This window comes from Bombus huntii, chromosome 7 (assembly GCF_024542735.1).
Source record: "Bombus huntii isolate Logan2020A chromosome 7, iyBomHunt1.1, whole genome shotgun sequence".
NCBI classification, from domain to species: domain Eukaryota; kingdom Metazoa; phylum Arthropoda; class Insecta; order Hymenoptera; family Apidae; genus Bombus; species Bombus huntii.
The window spans coordinates 13,182,022-13,198,303 of NC_066244.1; the positions used below are offsets into that span (position 1 = coordinate 13,182,022).

The 16,282-nt window shown below is 39.8% G+C and overlaps 2 protein-coding genes across 6 annotated transcripts in view; one reads left to right on the plus strand and one right to left on the minus strand.

Annotated features, from left to right (window-relative positions):
* The first annotated feature begins 2,407 nt into the window (after positions 1 to 2,407).
* Positions 2,408 to 11,444, plus strand: LOC126867277 (uncharacterized). The gene has a single exon (XM_050621556.1). It carries the CDS (start codon positions 2,928 to 2,930, stop codon positions 8,340 to 8,342), a length of 5,415 nt encoding a protein of 1,804 aa, XP_050477513.1. The 5' UTR covers positions 2,408 to 2,927; the 3' UTR covers positions 8,343 to 11,444.
* Positions 9,078 to 16,282, minus strand: part of LOC126867287 (protein pangolin, isoforms A/H/I/S) — a 283,374-nt gene continuing 276,169 nt past the window's right edge. For 3 of the 5 annotated variants that reach the window (XM_050621586.1, XM_050621582.1, XM_050621583.1), the window contains one exon: positions 9,078 to 15,511. In XM_050621586.1, the coding sequence (XP_050477543.1) occupies positions 15,055 to 15,511 (457 nt within the window). In that variant the 3' untranslated portion in view covers positions 9,078 to 15,054. The remainder of the gene's footprint in view (positions 15,512 to 16,282) is intronic. The other 2 variants (XM_050621584.1, XM_050621585.1) reach the window with 1 other exon arrangement.

The following is a 16,282-nucleotide window of genomic DNA, read 5'->3' on the forward strand; positions in this document are numbered from 1 at the left end:
AATTAAGTCTCTTTCCGTCTGTGATGATAAACGAAAAAAAAAAAAAGAAAAGACATGAGTTGTCGTTGTGCTAGTTTACGATCGTGGAACGAGACATATTCGTGAAACGATTCGCATAACGTGCCCATTGCAGCCATTGATATTTCTCCTTAACCCTCTATGGTCTGCTTTATTTAAATGAAATTTATAGAATCTTCCGGTTCTCTAAGTCGTTTTACCAAATGTGGTGCTTTCTAAAATTACGATTGAGAAATTGATAGTAATGACATACAATGGACCGTAGGGGATTAAAACACTCGTATAGATGCGAGTATCGAATATACATATATATTTTAATAAGATTAAATGTGGTTCTTAGCGATACTTTTAAGTGACGCAATATTCTCGACGATGTTATTAAACTTGAAAAACAACAAGAAAAAAGAGAAAAAAAAGAAAAAAAAAAGACAAAACGAATCGTTCAGGCATACATATATATTTTTGGACGTGTGCATAGATATACACGGGCCATTGAAACGATTTATTACATAGAGACCACGTAGCGTGTAATTGTCAACAGAAATCTTAAACGCTGATTATCGTACGTGTGAACTATGCCTATTATATCTAAATACGTTTGCAAAATATCTCGTCGTTGTTCTTTTTTGGGCGGACATGCTTGGAAACTAATACATATGTACAGATAAATACTGATAATACATGAACGAAACTTGCATAGACTAAAGATACCACGAGTCTCTGATATTATGAGGAGAAAGCGATGTCAGTCCAAGTTAGAGCAGTAGAGTAACCGCGTCACGATCTGCCAGAAAGATATTAATAAGCGCAATCGAATCAGCCAAACAGAAAAAAAGTAAACGATTCATCGAGTGTATCACGTATTTACGCGCGTTATAATGTGCTCCATGATGCACGTGTTCGTAGATGCGTCTATACGTACGCAAACTCGGGTGAGGGGATACATGATGTTACACGCACACATGATAAGTGGGTAAATGTAAAAAGAAAAAGACAAAAGATGGTATATATGTATATGTACGCTTCTTGAGTGAATGGAAGGGAGTCAGGATAATTATAGAGAAAGTCTAAACTGTTGTATCAAAGAATGATGGGAGAGAAGGAGAAGATAGAAAGAAAGGAAAAAAAGAATTAAAGAAAGAAAAAAGAAAGAAAAAAAGAAAGAAAGAAAGGGAGGAAGAAAGAAGCAGATACGAATATGCACGTACGCGTGCGCGAGCGCGAGCGCGAGCAAGCGACATACTGTGTATGTGCGTTTATATATGTATATACATATATATATATATATATATCTATATTTTTACTGTGTAGATATTTTTTGGTAACTTGTTACAATAATCCTATTAGATCAGTTAAGCGTATACATATTATATATATATATATGTTGTAAATATAAAAAAAATTATAGTTGAAAAGAAAGCTTCTGCCCATGAATCGCGATCCGAATATTTCGATCGGGATTTAAACGAATCAAAATAACAATTTTGTTCATCGATCTAAGTGAAACATTTCTGATGACGATTAAATTATAGGCTTATTCAATGACTCGCGAATTTATTCGTGTTTCTTTCTCTGTCTCTCTCTGTGCCTGTATACAAAATATCAATACGAATCCTATTCTATTCGTGATTAATCAACGATTGATGATTATGGCTGATAAATATGTACAACCTTGGTTTCCGTTGTCGATGATCTATAGGTCGTATGTACATAACGAAAAAAAAAAGAATATATATATATATAAATATTATTATTGTCATAAGTATAATGATTATTATTATCATTATTACTATCATTATTATTAATTTTATTATTATTACTATTATGTCTTCAAGATTGTTCAATTGTGAAGGAGAACCGAGGACACTACGTCATTGCATGAATCCATGCAGCGTGTAACAATAAATACGAAAGCAAGTTGATCGATTTTACTTTGTACTTTATATTCTATATTTATAATATTTATTACGTTTTTTCATATGTTGATGTAATAAATTCCAGGTATATACTTTGCAACGGCCGCTTTTCTGCATCAATGACCTATAGTAAAGAAAAAAGAAATGAAAAAATAATTCATTGATATACTCCAATTCGCTATTGATATATTTCGTTCGAATTTATAAACGCAAGCAAATAATTTTGTACCTTTTTTATAGTATGCGGAAGCTTCAAAGACTAGCAAATTTTATATTTGGAAATTTTTGGGTTTCATACGTTTTCTCACATTTTTATTTGTATTATATTATATGTTAAAATATTTCTCTATATTGTGTGTATTGTGCGCCTGTTCTTAGAAAGAAGCAGTAAGGTGCTTATCAGGTAAGTCGAACACAAATAATTTTATACCACAAGATATATATATATATATATATATATATATATATATATATATATATATATATATATATATATATATATATATATATATATATATATACTGTTTCGTAACGAATAAAGTATCCTCGAGATTGTGAAGCGACTAAGAAGACTTATAATAAATTTTATAAGACAATAGATCCTTCTTTTTGTCGTCTCTTATTCCTTATCGATTGACTATCGATATCAATTCCGATTTTCATCCCTTTTTTCATTCACGTTCTTCGTGACAGCAATCTTTTTCAGACATGTATAAGGAAAATTTTCAAGTAAAAATTTACAATAAACCTTCCACGTTCGTCGACTCATTCTGATTTGTTAAAGATGAATATTATTCGAAATTTATACTAAAATTGGTCTTATATAAAGTAGTACTATCAGGCAAGTTACTCGTCATTTTCAATTTTCATCTCTTAATTATGTATTGGTTAGGAAAATTATCGTAGAAATTTCAACGAAATGCGAATATTATTTTAATAATAGAAAGAGAATTATTTTAATAAGTATTCCGATAAAATAAATTCAGAAACAACATGACGGACACGGCGGCAGAGAAGAAGGCAGGGATGAAGGGTGGACCGGGGACATCCGGCGAGGGTGACGCTCTTCCAAAAAAGAAAAAGCCAGCACGCTTCGATTTTGGCAGACGATGGCATAAATTCCGTGTTTTGACGCCGAACTCTGCGATCCTTCGTGGTTCTTACGCGATGAACGATCGCCACTTCAAATACAGAAGCCGTGGTCGTCAAGCTGCTCCAGCATCGATCGTAGCTATCGTCTATGGCCGTTTATTCGAGCCGAAAGAATGGGTGAAAGAATACGTAGACCAAGTGTTGGAATACGGAGACAAAGTGTTCCGTACCAGCGTAATGAGAAATCACGTAAAAGATAACGAATATATGAAAGCCAGTCTTGTCCATCCAGAATTCTACATTTCCAATTACAAAGTCTTAGTCTGCGTAGAAGAGACAGGAATTTATGGAAACTTGTTGAGTGAAGCTGTCGGTTGTCCGGACTTTGCGGATGGATTGCAAAAGTTCTTTCAGAATAATGACGCGGGAGTAATCACAGCTCAAGGAACATCTATGGCCATGTGGCGTCATCCTGAAATCGGTTTTTTATTCTTTGATCCAGCACCCTGTGACGAGGAAGGTGTTCACCATCCAGATGGTGTAGCCTGTGTCATGAGATTCAAATGTCTGAACGATATTCGCGATCATTTCCTCAAGAGTATGGACCAGAGATACGATTCCAGATATTGCATCGACAAGGTGACTGTGTTGAAGGTCACCGAAGTAGGTCGTGGATATATTGATCGTTTACCGAGCAGCTTGTACGTCGATAGAAGCGTTTTAAGAACTATCAATCCTGTCGACATCGATGAGAATAAAATGGACTGCACCAAACCGGTACCAAAGGGACAGAAGAAGCAGGTTGTTGTAGCAGCTAAGATTCATAGAGAACCTTTACAAATTACCATTTCGAACTACAGTATTGATAAGCGTTTTGCAACAGATCCTCTCGTAGATCAGAATAAATTTGATACTGGTTACAGTTACGAGGACATGCACGTGAACGTACCATCGACGTTTAGGGAGCTTCCGGGTTCTATGGCGATTCTCCACGGGCTGACTCACGAGCACAGTGAGATGTACAAAGGCAAAGGAGCTCAGAATGTAGCAAACTGTGTTCTGGCTATCGCCATGAAGAAGGTTCACCCGGTAAAAACGTGGTTAAGGCCAAAGTTAGACGAAATATTGGCTTTGGGCGATATTTTGTACGCCGAGGTGAAGTCTGCCAAGCCAATGATGAAAAATATGACTGCTCCTGATTTGAACGATATCAAAATCGAATTAGAAGGGAGAAAATTGGTTATAGACGTAGATTTGATCACGGTCACTGGAACGATCTCTTCCAAGATACCAACTGTGTTGAATCTGAGACAAGCTTTGGAAGAATTCTTTCTGGTTAATACAGAAGGAGTAATTGAATCTTCTTCCATGTCCGTGGCGATTTGGAGTCAAGATGATTGTTTCTATATGTTTGATCCTCGCCAGTGTGACGTGATTGGTGTTAGGATTCGAGAGGAAAAGGGTGGGAAAGGCGCCAAGGCTGAGAATTCTCAAAAGAAAAAGGGCAACTGTTGTGTGATAAGATTCCCTACTACCGACGCGTTGGCTGCTTTATTTTTGAAAAATTTGGAACAGGCGAAGAAAAACGATCGTTTTACCATCAGACATATTACAATTCCAGATGACGTTCCTGGAACCAGACCGTGGCACGATTTCCAGCCGGGAACGCCAGGAGAAACGTGGGTTCTTCAGGGAACTATATCAAACGACGACGAAGGCTTTGAGGACGAAAGTAGAGGAATTCAGGGACTGGCTATGCCAGTGATAGCTTTAGTTGCTGCTAGGGAAACACCGCCCGCGAAATGGACCAACGAGATCGTTGACACCGTAGTTAGAGAAGGAGACGCTTATTACAATTGGTGTAATCCGCTTATGGAAGTTGGTGAAGATGTTGAACGATATTTCTTCGTGCCAAATTTGAAGAAGAATCTGTACTTTAAAAATAGAAAGGTAAAAATTGATGTGGAAGAAGGAACTGTTGTTGGAGACTTGACTTCACCAGCCGATTCCGATGTTCCAAATTTGGTCTCAGCTTTAAACCAATTTTTCGAAGAGTATCAGTATGGAATCGTTGACGTGAAGAATATGAGCGTGGCCGTGTGGAAAGTTGAAGAAGAAGTAAAAGAAAAGGACGAAATGGTCCCACAGAACGTGTATTACTGTTTCGATCCTAATCCTCGAAACAAGCAGGGTTTATGGTTAATCGATGAAATGGAAGATGAAGAGAACGCAGCCTGTGTAATTCGAACTTTGGATCTGTCTGTTCTGGCGAGTATAATCGAAACGAATGCCGGCCAGGATTCAGAAACAAACAACGAATTCGCCATTCATAATATGAAAGTCGTTTCTATAGGTCAAGAAATGACCGAAGAAGAAGTTGAAGCAGACAAACAGATTCCAGTGAAGCCTGATTTGAACAATTATTTCAACATGGGTGACAATGGAGCTATCTTACTAGGGAGTTTCAATCAAGCTAACGAGGTGATGTTTAAAAGGCAAACTAGAGACAAACAGCAGGCTGGAAGTGCCTTGGCAACATTAGGAATGACCAAACTATATAATCCTCATTTATGGTACAGAGAAGTGGTGGACGATATTCTTAAAATAGGTGATAAGATTACTACAGACAATTTAGAGAATCTTCCAGAAGGAGCAGAGGAGGAAGAGACTCCAAGAACTTATCTTATCCCTAGTGAAATTAGCGAAGATTTCGCTGTTGGAGTGAATAGAATATACGTTAGCCTCGAAGAAGACACTGTTACTGGCAAGGTAACTGATCTACAGTCGCAATTGGAGACTTTCTTTGAAATGAACGCTATGGGAATATTTAGGCAAGATCACGTAATAATGCCTATTTGGAGAGAAGGCGAAGTATTCTTCACGATGGATCCTAAAGGAAGAGATACTCGAGGAGAGCCTCGCGAAAGAGACGGCACTGCTGCTGTAATGTGGTTCACCGACATAGAGTCACTCGCTAACGCAATTACAGCGGTTGCTACCGGTGAAGATTTCACTTTGGACGTGGTCAGCCTGGATAACGCATACGAGACACGCGTAGCTGAAGAAGAACGTCCAGCGAAGCCGAGTTCAGGAGACAATCCGTGGTATCATTTCCCTAAAATGACAGAAGGCGTATGGACCATCGATGGCACAATTGGTATGGACGATATGAAGTTCGAGAGAGTCAATCGAAACAACCAAACCGCTGCCATTGCTGTGATGGCCATTGTGTTTGCGAAAGTATATGAACCGAGATACTGGACGCAAGCTGTGCTCGATGAGGTTATAGTGACTGGAGACAAACTACACTCAAAATGTGTAGATAGACTTGGAGGGGGTACCATTCCAAGGATCAATGATATTATGACAGAGTTTTTCCTTTCGTCTCGTCGAATAAATTTAAGCATCAAAGACTGCGTCGAAGCTGGGAGTCTGACAGCCAAGCCACCTAAAGTTCAAGATTTAAAGACTGGGATAACTAACTTCTTCTCTAAGTACAAGTCAGGCGCGCTGACTATCAGTCCGAACAGAAATATTGCTCTTTGGAAATTCAACAACGATTACTATGCTTTGATACCAGATTGGACGACCACTTCAGACGAGACAGTACTAGTGAGACCCAAAGTGTTACGTTTTACTAACATTGCCACTCTTATAGAGTATCTTCAGAACTTCTTAGGAAGCGAAGGCGACTATGAAATGATTGCTATCGACGTGGTCAATTGGAACAAGCTTCCACCGTGGAAGTTCGACCCTAGTTCTGCTGTTCGTCCTTCGAATCTGCCACCTTTGAACGCTTACAGAAGAGTTCGTGGCGAAGCTCGAGCAATTTTAAGAGGAAGTTATCATCAAGGTGACGAGATCTTCCCTGAACAATTAAGAAACAAACAGGAAGCCGCGAATTGCGTCGTTGCTCTAGGGATGTCTGTAGTGAAGAACCCAGTCACTTGGACGAAGAAGACTATGGATGAAATTTTAGCCATGGGCATCAATGTTCACAGAGAAACGAAAAAAGCAAAGCCAACGATAATTCGTGTGAAACCGAAAGACATTATCAGAGTGTTCTACGTAGGAGTTAATATTTTGACAGCCGATATAGAATCAGGAACAGTGGCTGGAATAGTCGCGATTCCTCCGCCGGATCCTGAGGACAAGAAGAAGAAGAAGGGAAAGCGAACGAGGCGAGCTAGAACTAGAAAAACCAGGAGTAGAAGACCTCAAAGGGTTCGAGCTCCACCTCCACCACCGATACTTCTCGAACAGGGTGTACCTCTGTTCTTTGAGAAAAATCGTGCTGGAATCGTGGTGACTGATCGTGGAGCAGTGGCTATTTGGAAAGATATGGGCGTCTACTTTATGTACGATCCTCGTGCACGAAGCGATCAGGGTCTCCAAGATTTCTATGGTACCTCGTGCGTCATGTGGTTCGCTTGCTTAGAACCACTTTACGAGGTTTTATTCGCTAACATCGACGAACAAGAAAAGTATGGTCATTACGAGATCTGTAGAGTTATTATCAAGACCGCCATGATCGAACCTTTACCATGTCCAGCTGGTTTCAGACCATATTTCGACTGCACAGGCCCGCCAATTCCAGTAATTCCAATGGTAGGGGCGAAGAAGAATACTACGTTGGATGTGGAGACAGTTACAGAATATAATATCGTGGATGAAGAGCTGAGCGTTCTTCGTGGTACGTTGCACATGCATCATAGAATTTGGAGTACGGATACAAGAGGCTTCCAAAGTACAGCAATCGCTGCCGTGGCTATTGTGGTTGGTCTTCTTCACGTGCCATCTACCTGGACACCTGAATTAATCGACGCTATTTTGAGATACGGAGATTTATTACATTCGGACAGTGTACGAGCCACACTTTCAGGGAACAGGAACTTATCTCCCAGTGAATTGTTGACTGTCTTCATTGTTGGGGATTTTAGAGCTACGATACATATTCATAATCATACTACAGCTGGATTGCTGCATACCTTTGATTTGTCTGAGTCTTTGGCCATGTTCTTCCGATCGAATTGTGCTGGGATTCTTCATACAAATAATATGGCGGTCGCAGTGATGCAGCATTATGGCAAGTTTTATCTATTTGATCCTTGCGCCAGAGATGATCAGGGAAGGCCCAGTTTCGATGGTGCGGCCTGTGTGATGAAGTGTGAAAATATTATGAACATGGCCAAGGTGTTTGTAACTAATTGCAACTTGAAGACACCGAACGTGTACACTTTGAACGCTGTGAATGTGCTGAGCTTGTACTTTTTCTCAGACGCAAAGACCCAATGTCCGCCCAAGTGTATTCAATGATGAGAATTACCTATTTTTGTCCTGTTTTTGGTTTTAAATGGGAAATTTGTTTAGCTATATCGTAATAAAGGTTCAGTCTTCTGTTCTTCACATTCATGTTTGGAATATGTTTTGAATAAATCGGATTGATTATTAATCCTTTACATTCGTGAAACATTTTATTAAGTTCTCTTTTATTTATTAATTCGATAATTTTATAAATTGAACACATTTATAAAATTCATATTTATGGTTCAAAAAAAAAAAAAAAAATATCGTGCTATGGTAGCTAACAACGATGAGGTATTCTTTGAAGAAAAACAAGAATTTTCGGAAGACTAGTACTTTTTATTTAATTTTCATTCCATTCTTTGCTTCTTCTTTCCTGGTTTTCCACCAACTGTTCAATAATATAATCGAAAACGAAGTTTCATCGCAGTTCAATGCGAGCATCGGTCTAGAGAAACCGGTACGCCTCGCTTATCCTTGAAACTCCAAGATAGAACCGATAATTTCTCTAGAATCGTATCAAAGTTGTATCCCGTTACGTGTTAAACCGTTCTTTGTCCAAAAATCAATCAAGCCGTGTAATGTCATTTCAAAACCACTCTCGATCAGAAACACGATTAGTATGTAATTACATACTTGGAAACATTTTCCCAAGCGAGACACTTGCGTCTTTAGCAGCCACACTGACTTGGACGCGAAGAACGGGCAAGTAAAGGTGAAAACAGACAATAAATCGACGCGGTCGACAACATTCTCAAATTGCTAATTTTATTTATAGGTTTCTTTATGACACAAATCACTTTTAGCATCTACAATGAGTAGGAGTACAGGCTATACGAGAATGAATTTGATACAGATCACTTATTTAGTGTAAATACAATGTATCCTCTTCAATTACACGCTATATAAACTAGATACTTAGAAAACACTGTACAACGCAGCTGAGAACTGTCGGTGATACTTTACAATATGTTACAAGCACTCCTTGAAGCGAGACGAGCCTAACCGCGCCTGAACTTTCTTCCTTTTCCTCGCCATGAAAAAGAAGAAACACGATTCATAATCGCTAGCAGTTAGGGCGTTCCCGAGTGACTTTTCGTATGACGTTTCTCACGTGGTCTGTAGGCCGTGTTTACAAGCGGATCCCGGAAGCTATTCCACATTTATCACGCTCCTATCTAACATTCTTTCGTTTCACGAACACGTTCTCTCCATCTCCTCCTTATTTTTTTCTTAAAATGTTACCTATGAGGGATAGCTTCCTCGTCCCTGACCACTCGTGGGGGTCACGACGGACCCTCGTGACGTCGTCTCGTTCCTCGCAAAGTGAATTAACGCCGAGTTTCGAGGGCAGAATTCGAATAAACGACAGACTCGCGGGTTTTGATTCGGTAAAAATAATCGTCCTGACTGTCCACCCGTTTTTCCCATCGATTCGCCTGTTTACCACGAGTAAAACTGACTTCAAATTGCGCACAATGTATTCATGGTAGATCTTTTTCGATAGATTATTTATGGTATCACCATAGAGAGAACGAATAAACGGATCATGGAACGAATGCGCGGTAGTCAGGACGATATTATGGACAATGTGTCGCGGTTACAAGTGTAATTCTCTCGTCGTTCAACGAGGAAATGCGTTTAAATGCTTTTCTATCTGCCGTTGAAAACGAGCGTCTACACGTTCATGGATGATCTCTGCCCCCGTAACTCGGTTTTTCGCGCACACCAGTCATCGTCTCATGCACACACGCACGCATACATACACGCGATATACACACGGAATAATACATCACACGGATTAACGAGTCTTTTTCTTTGTGGCTAACGTCTGTCAGTACAATCGGTAGTCCTTTTCTTGCTCGCTCGATAGCTTTCTCTCTTTCTTTCTTTCTCGCGATCGTTCCGTGAACCGCTGGTCGTCCTTGCCCGTACTTGTTCGTTTGAAGCCTCGTCCGCTCGATCGTATCTCGATACGCGATTCAAACCGTTTTCTAGCTGTCGATTCTATTGTTCTCTTAGCCTCCAAGTATGTTCGACATAAATATTGAATTCTTTTTTTTTTTGACAAAATTGAAAATCGGAAGATCATTCCTTTCATTCCATAGGATTGAAATATTGAAACTTAATACTCAAAGAATATAAATTACAAGATATCTCTGTTTCTGAAAATTGAATACAACATCTCTATGTTTCGAGGATAGTACAACTCTTTGCGATCGAAATTTATGATATCTCTAGGAAAGCATGCTTTTGACTGTCTTGGTTATTCGTACGTAATACGGTAAGCTTTTGTCATTTATTGCGATCAAATTTGAGAATTTATTTGAGAATTTGAAAACTATTCAGTGAGAAGAGAAATTGCGCGAACATACGTCTACATTTTTCAAAACTTATTTCATTTACGTATCGTCATGTACAAACGCAATATATTTATCGCAACCACTACTTTTTAATTTCCAGTTTAAAATGAGAAACGGCAATCGATCTTCACTGTCCGGTTTCAGCACGAACCAGCTATATAGAGATTTAATCGGTAAATATCATCGACAGAGATTCGTGTTCAAAATCTCACGATGGTTCGTCGAACTATGCAAAACCTTGGATCAGCCTCTAGGAATATTAGACAGCATTTATCAATTTACAGAGCACGGTAGCCGAGGATCGTGGCTGGATCTCGAAGAGTCTTCATGATTCGTGACGCTAGAATGTAAGGATCGCGTGCAGAGGCGTTCGCGATCGAGTGGGAACGAGGCAATGAAGGGAGAGAAGAAATCGGTGGCCGAGGTAAAAACACGGCAAAAGAACCAAGAGGCGCAGACCCGTGGTGAACGCAGAAACAACCGTTTCGTACACGACTGACAGAGGCTTCTAGAGGTTCGAAAACGGATCGTAAATCGTAAAAAAGTATTGTATTATCGTTATAATATTGGCATGATGTCGTTATGGCACGTTTCAAGTTTAAATGTTCGGTCGACGCGTATTACAAGCTTTTTATCTTACGTTCTCGCTATACAGGCATTAATTGTGGTCGCTTCAGTCAAGATTTTTATCGAGAAGAAAAACGTGGAAATAGAGAAGAACATATACATGTATAAAAAAAAAAAATAAAAAGGAAGAAACAAAATGAGGTACAGTGAAGAAAGGAAAAGAAAGAAAGGAAAAATGTTCCTTTTAACGTTACTTTTCGTTTTACGCATACGTACACACACATACACTTTCATTCTCTCTCTCTCTTTGTCGCGCACTTTTTCTTATTTTCCTTTTAAAACATACGCTCGCGAGACTTCGACATAACGCATCTCTTTTTTTTCTTCCTCGTCTACGTCTTCTTTCTCTTCTTCTTCTTCTTCTTCTTCTTCTTCGTCTTCTTCATCGTTACAGTCCTCCATTGCACATTCCCATTAGACGTAACAAATGCACCTTTAAACAAACGTATCTATATCTTATGTACATAAGAGCTGCACCGCTAATGAAAACGCACGAGAGAAAAAAAGGGGAAAAAGAAACAAATGTTCGATAGTTTTCCGGGAGTGCAATTTCTCTCTTATTCGGCGCGTGCTTCATTTCTTCGTTTCATCCTTTTCGTCTTTATCTCGTCACATCTGATTTTCTTCTTACATTTTTATCTAAACTCCTTTTATAAGAAATATGAAAGAGATTACACCGAGGATTCGATATTTCCAGGCTACATGGTATACGATAAAGAGAACAATGGAAATATCTTTGAATAGCTTCCGGAGATTAATAATTTCGCAGAATTGTTGATTAATTTATTGAAACTGAATCAAGGTTGTTCAAATTAAAATAACATTTAAAATGTTGATTGTAAAGTTGAACGAACAGAAAAGGGATCTTTAATTCATGATCATTGTAAATAAAACCAAATCACAACCAGCTTTATCGAAAAGATAAAAGTAAAAAAAAAAGAGACCTATGAAAACGCAAACGTAACATTGTGCAACGGTCAGCCTCTTTCTCTTGCACACGAATAACGATGATCGTCGGTGAATCTCGATTACAATACGGAAAAGTACAGAAACAAAATGACGATATAAAACGAGATATACAAACATGTCGTCGCGATGTGTGCAGAGACGTATATAAAATTCACGAATCGGTTCGCGCCATTATTTCACAGTAACAAGGATTCAAAGAGAAACGCAAAAGCCCGATTAAAAGAAAGAAGAAAAAAAAGGAATAATACAGAAAAAATATTTGAAAACACGAAAAAAAGAAAAACGGTCGCTCGATCGGCTAAAATATTTTTCTTTCTCTTTTAATCGTTCCGCTATACAACAACAATGGACATCGCCGCTTAATTACACATAAAAACAACACGTCATTAAAATAATGAGGCAAAAGAAAGCACAGCGGAAACTCATCGTTCCAACCATCCGGATGAACAAACATTTAATCATACCATAATCACAATCATTAAATAATATCGATGAATTTTCGTAATTTCCATTGTCCATGCATTTAGAAATTTTCTAAACAAACTTTTCTTTAATAGAACGCTTTCTCTTCTATGCAAGAATAGATCGGAGAAAGATCTTCGATCTCTGTCCATTTGAAAATTAAAAAGTGGGAGACAAGAAAAGAAATAAACGAAAATAAAAAAAAAAAGAAATAAAATTATAATTTGCTTTTTACAGAAAATTTTCTTCGTTCCAATGAGGTATGTCGCGAAGAATCAAGTTTGATTAATTCTGTAATTTCCTACGGAGGCGATGCGACTCCTGGCGCGGAAGATCATAAGACAAAAATCAAGAAAAGAAAGATAAAATAAAAAGAAAAAACGAATATAAGCGAAGAGTAAGAGGAACGGATTGGTCAGGGGAAGAAGCGAACGCGCGAAGAAACGATCTTCGCTCGATCAGGACGACGCTTGATAAATAATGCAACGCGTCTGCGTGTATCTTTGTCCCCTTCTGGCTCGATCGTGAACGATCGTGAACGATCAATGAGGAACGGAGACGAGCACAAGGCTACCCTCGGACACGTTTTAATGGAAGCTCTGGTTCACGCGTTCGACGCCAGAACAGTCTCATAGTTATTGTCTTGGTCGATTAACAGCTCTAAAGCACGCGCTGGCTTGTGCTCGGCTTTGTTCGCTCGTAATCTTTCATTTCTTTATATACTTTTATCTTTCCGTATTATTTAGTTCCTTGAATTTAATATTATTCTAACAGGAACGTAAATATAGAAGATTGATATTGTTATCGAAAAGCGAAACAGATCGTTCACGAAGGAGAATCTTCGTTTAATTGTCAAGTTGAGTTAAGATTCCTGAGACTTTTTAAAGTTCTCTAAATAATTGATTATCATTATTATGCAATGGAGATCGACCGAGAAAAGTAAATTAGAGAATCATACGTAGACGAATTCAATTTTCCACCTGCCAATCCACAAGAAACTATAAAAAGGGATGGTTGGACCGGAAAATAATGGAGTGAAGTATTCATAGATTTATATATATAAAAAAAAAAAGAAAAAAGGGGGAACTTAAAAGATGAACGATTTCCCGGTTAAAAATAAGGAGAGAAAAGAGATCTTACACGCTAATCAATCGCACAGTGTGTGTGTGTATAGACTTTTAAAAAAATAACAAATTACATACAGAAGAATAGGTATTTTGATACCGTGAGGTTGAATAAAATCAATGATGAGAAAACTGTCCCGCTCTCTTGACTCATCATCATCATCTATTCCTCTTGTTCTCTTCTCTTACTGTTCTTCGTCATCCTTTCATCGTACTTTCATTCTACCTTGCATACGCGATACATACATATCTTCAAACTTCCCTTTCGTTCTTTCTTGCTCGCTCGTTTAACCTTTAGTTATACGTCTGCGGTATAATTATTTTATAGAATATAGTACCTGGCACAGGAACATGACCTCTCAGTCATTGGCATCACAACGTAACAAGGACTACAAGCTGTGTCACGCGCACTTTTATCACCACCCTGTATTCTCCTTTCACGCATATCTCACTCCTTTTTTCTCTCGCACCCGTTCATACATACCAATCCTCTGATCCATTCTGCCTCTCACTCTTTGAAACACGCTAGCAATCTCTCTCTCTCTCTCTCTCTTTCTCTCTCTCGCTCTCTCTCTCGAGTGGGTGACTACAGCCAGACACTTGGTCCTGAGTATTTCTGTATCGTATTTTTCTCAAAATTCTCAATCGTTTGTTCGCATTGTCCGTCAGTTCGTTCACACCATCATCGTTACACATGTAAACGTCTCACATTGCCCAGTTTCCATGGAACTGGGTGAAGCCCCGGGCGAACGAACATCTCGAGGCTGAACGCTATTCCCCAGAAAAAGCTCCAGCTTCCTCCCTGTCGCCGATCAAACCATCCTTCCTCCATCATCGAAGACGATCCTCCTCCAACCTGACACTCCTCCGCTTCGACTTGCAACCTTCTATCCGATCAGGCCAAGTACAAAGCGCACCTTCTCTAAACACCTCCAACATCCTTCGTAACCTGGATTCTTGTTTGCCGAGGATCCCAACGAAGAAAACCATCAGAGGTGATCTCGATAAGAGGCAGCACACCGCCGCTTTCTCCGTGCTCGTGCTCGCCCAGATCGCGACAGTAATAATCGTCCACATCGTCCAGCACCTCGTTTGTTCAACACGTACACGGACCCTGTTGTCGAGGACACACGCAATGACGGTGCCAGCAACAGACTTGTCACGTGGTTCCGGCCGGGGCTACGTAACACTGATCGCCGGGTTGGACGTGCCCGACGGCGCCGACACCACTTCACTCTTTATACACTGTCCGGTCAGTTGGTTCACGCTAAGGGGATTGTTGATATCGTGGGGATTGGTACCGACCGGGTTACGGTGCGGCGGCGGCGGTTGCGCCGGCTGATTGTGCGTCTGGCTGCTATGGTTGGACAGAGGCGGTGGCGGCACCGGGGGCGTCAAGGGGCAGGGACACGGGCTGGCTAGGCTCGAGGGCGACGGTAACACCAGTGACGGGCTAGCCAGACTAGACAACGCAGACAAACCCCCGGGACTGCTCAGAGACTCGTCATCTTCGGGAGTGCCTGCCTCCCCCACGCTGCCAAGGTTGTCCTCTGAATGATCGTCCTCGCCTTCGCCGTCCGCTTCGCCGTCGCCGTCTCCTCCCTCCCCCATGTATCTGATACATTTCTTCTTACGTCTGCGAACAAGCAGTCGGAGATTAGTTTTACGTGTTCTGCAAGCTTTTCTGGGGTGGGCGGTGGTGTGGTTATACGTAAAATAAAGGTAGCTTCGAAGGTTGCTCGATTTTTGTGTTTGGTTAGTTGTTGGTTTTTAAATTTCTCCGTTTTGTCTGTTTAGATGAATGGGTTTCTTTCTTTGTTGTCGCAGCGACGTTCGAAGCTTACCATGGAAGGTTACATCCAATATTATTATACCAACTAAAAGAACATGCGTCACTCGTGGTCGTAGCAGGACTAACCGCGCAGGCATCTCGATTACTGGCGTTCGATGAGATATCTCTTTATCTCTTCCTTTCGCTTGGATTTTTATAGAAGTTTAAATTTTGCGATTCGGCTCTTAACGCCTTGGAAAGCTTGCAATTTTTAACGCGTTCGTTGCCGAGTCTTCGGCATGATGTGTCACGAAAATGCGTCACGAATTTCTCAAGTTACAGAAACATGAATATGCTCGGCAAAGAGCGTATTCGAAATTAAAAGCATTGCTTTGTAGACAACTGACTAGCTAGTTATTCCACAAATAATACTATTTTAAACAACACGTTGACCGAGATCTCTGCGCGGCCAGCATTGGTAATTGATTGTTCGACACGGAATCACTCGCTGCAAATGCCATGCTCAAAAAGTTCAGACACGTAACAAGCAAATAACTGTGGTGTAATAAATGTATACGTGAAAAACGAAAGTCTCAACAAAAAAAATTCAATTGCCAAATGGGCATAAGGGTAGGG

Bases quoted from the DNA above. Each gene is read 5' to 3' on its own strand.
- LOC126867277 (XM_050621556.1), top strand. From the start codon at position 2,928: ATGACGGACACGGCGGCAGAGAAGAAGGCAGGGATGAAGGGTGGACCG.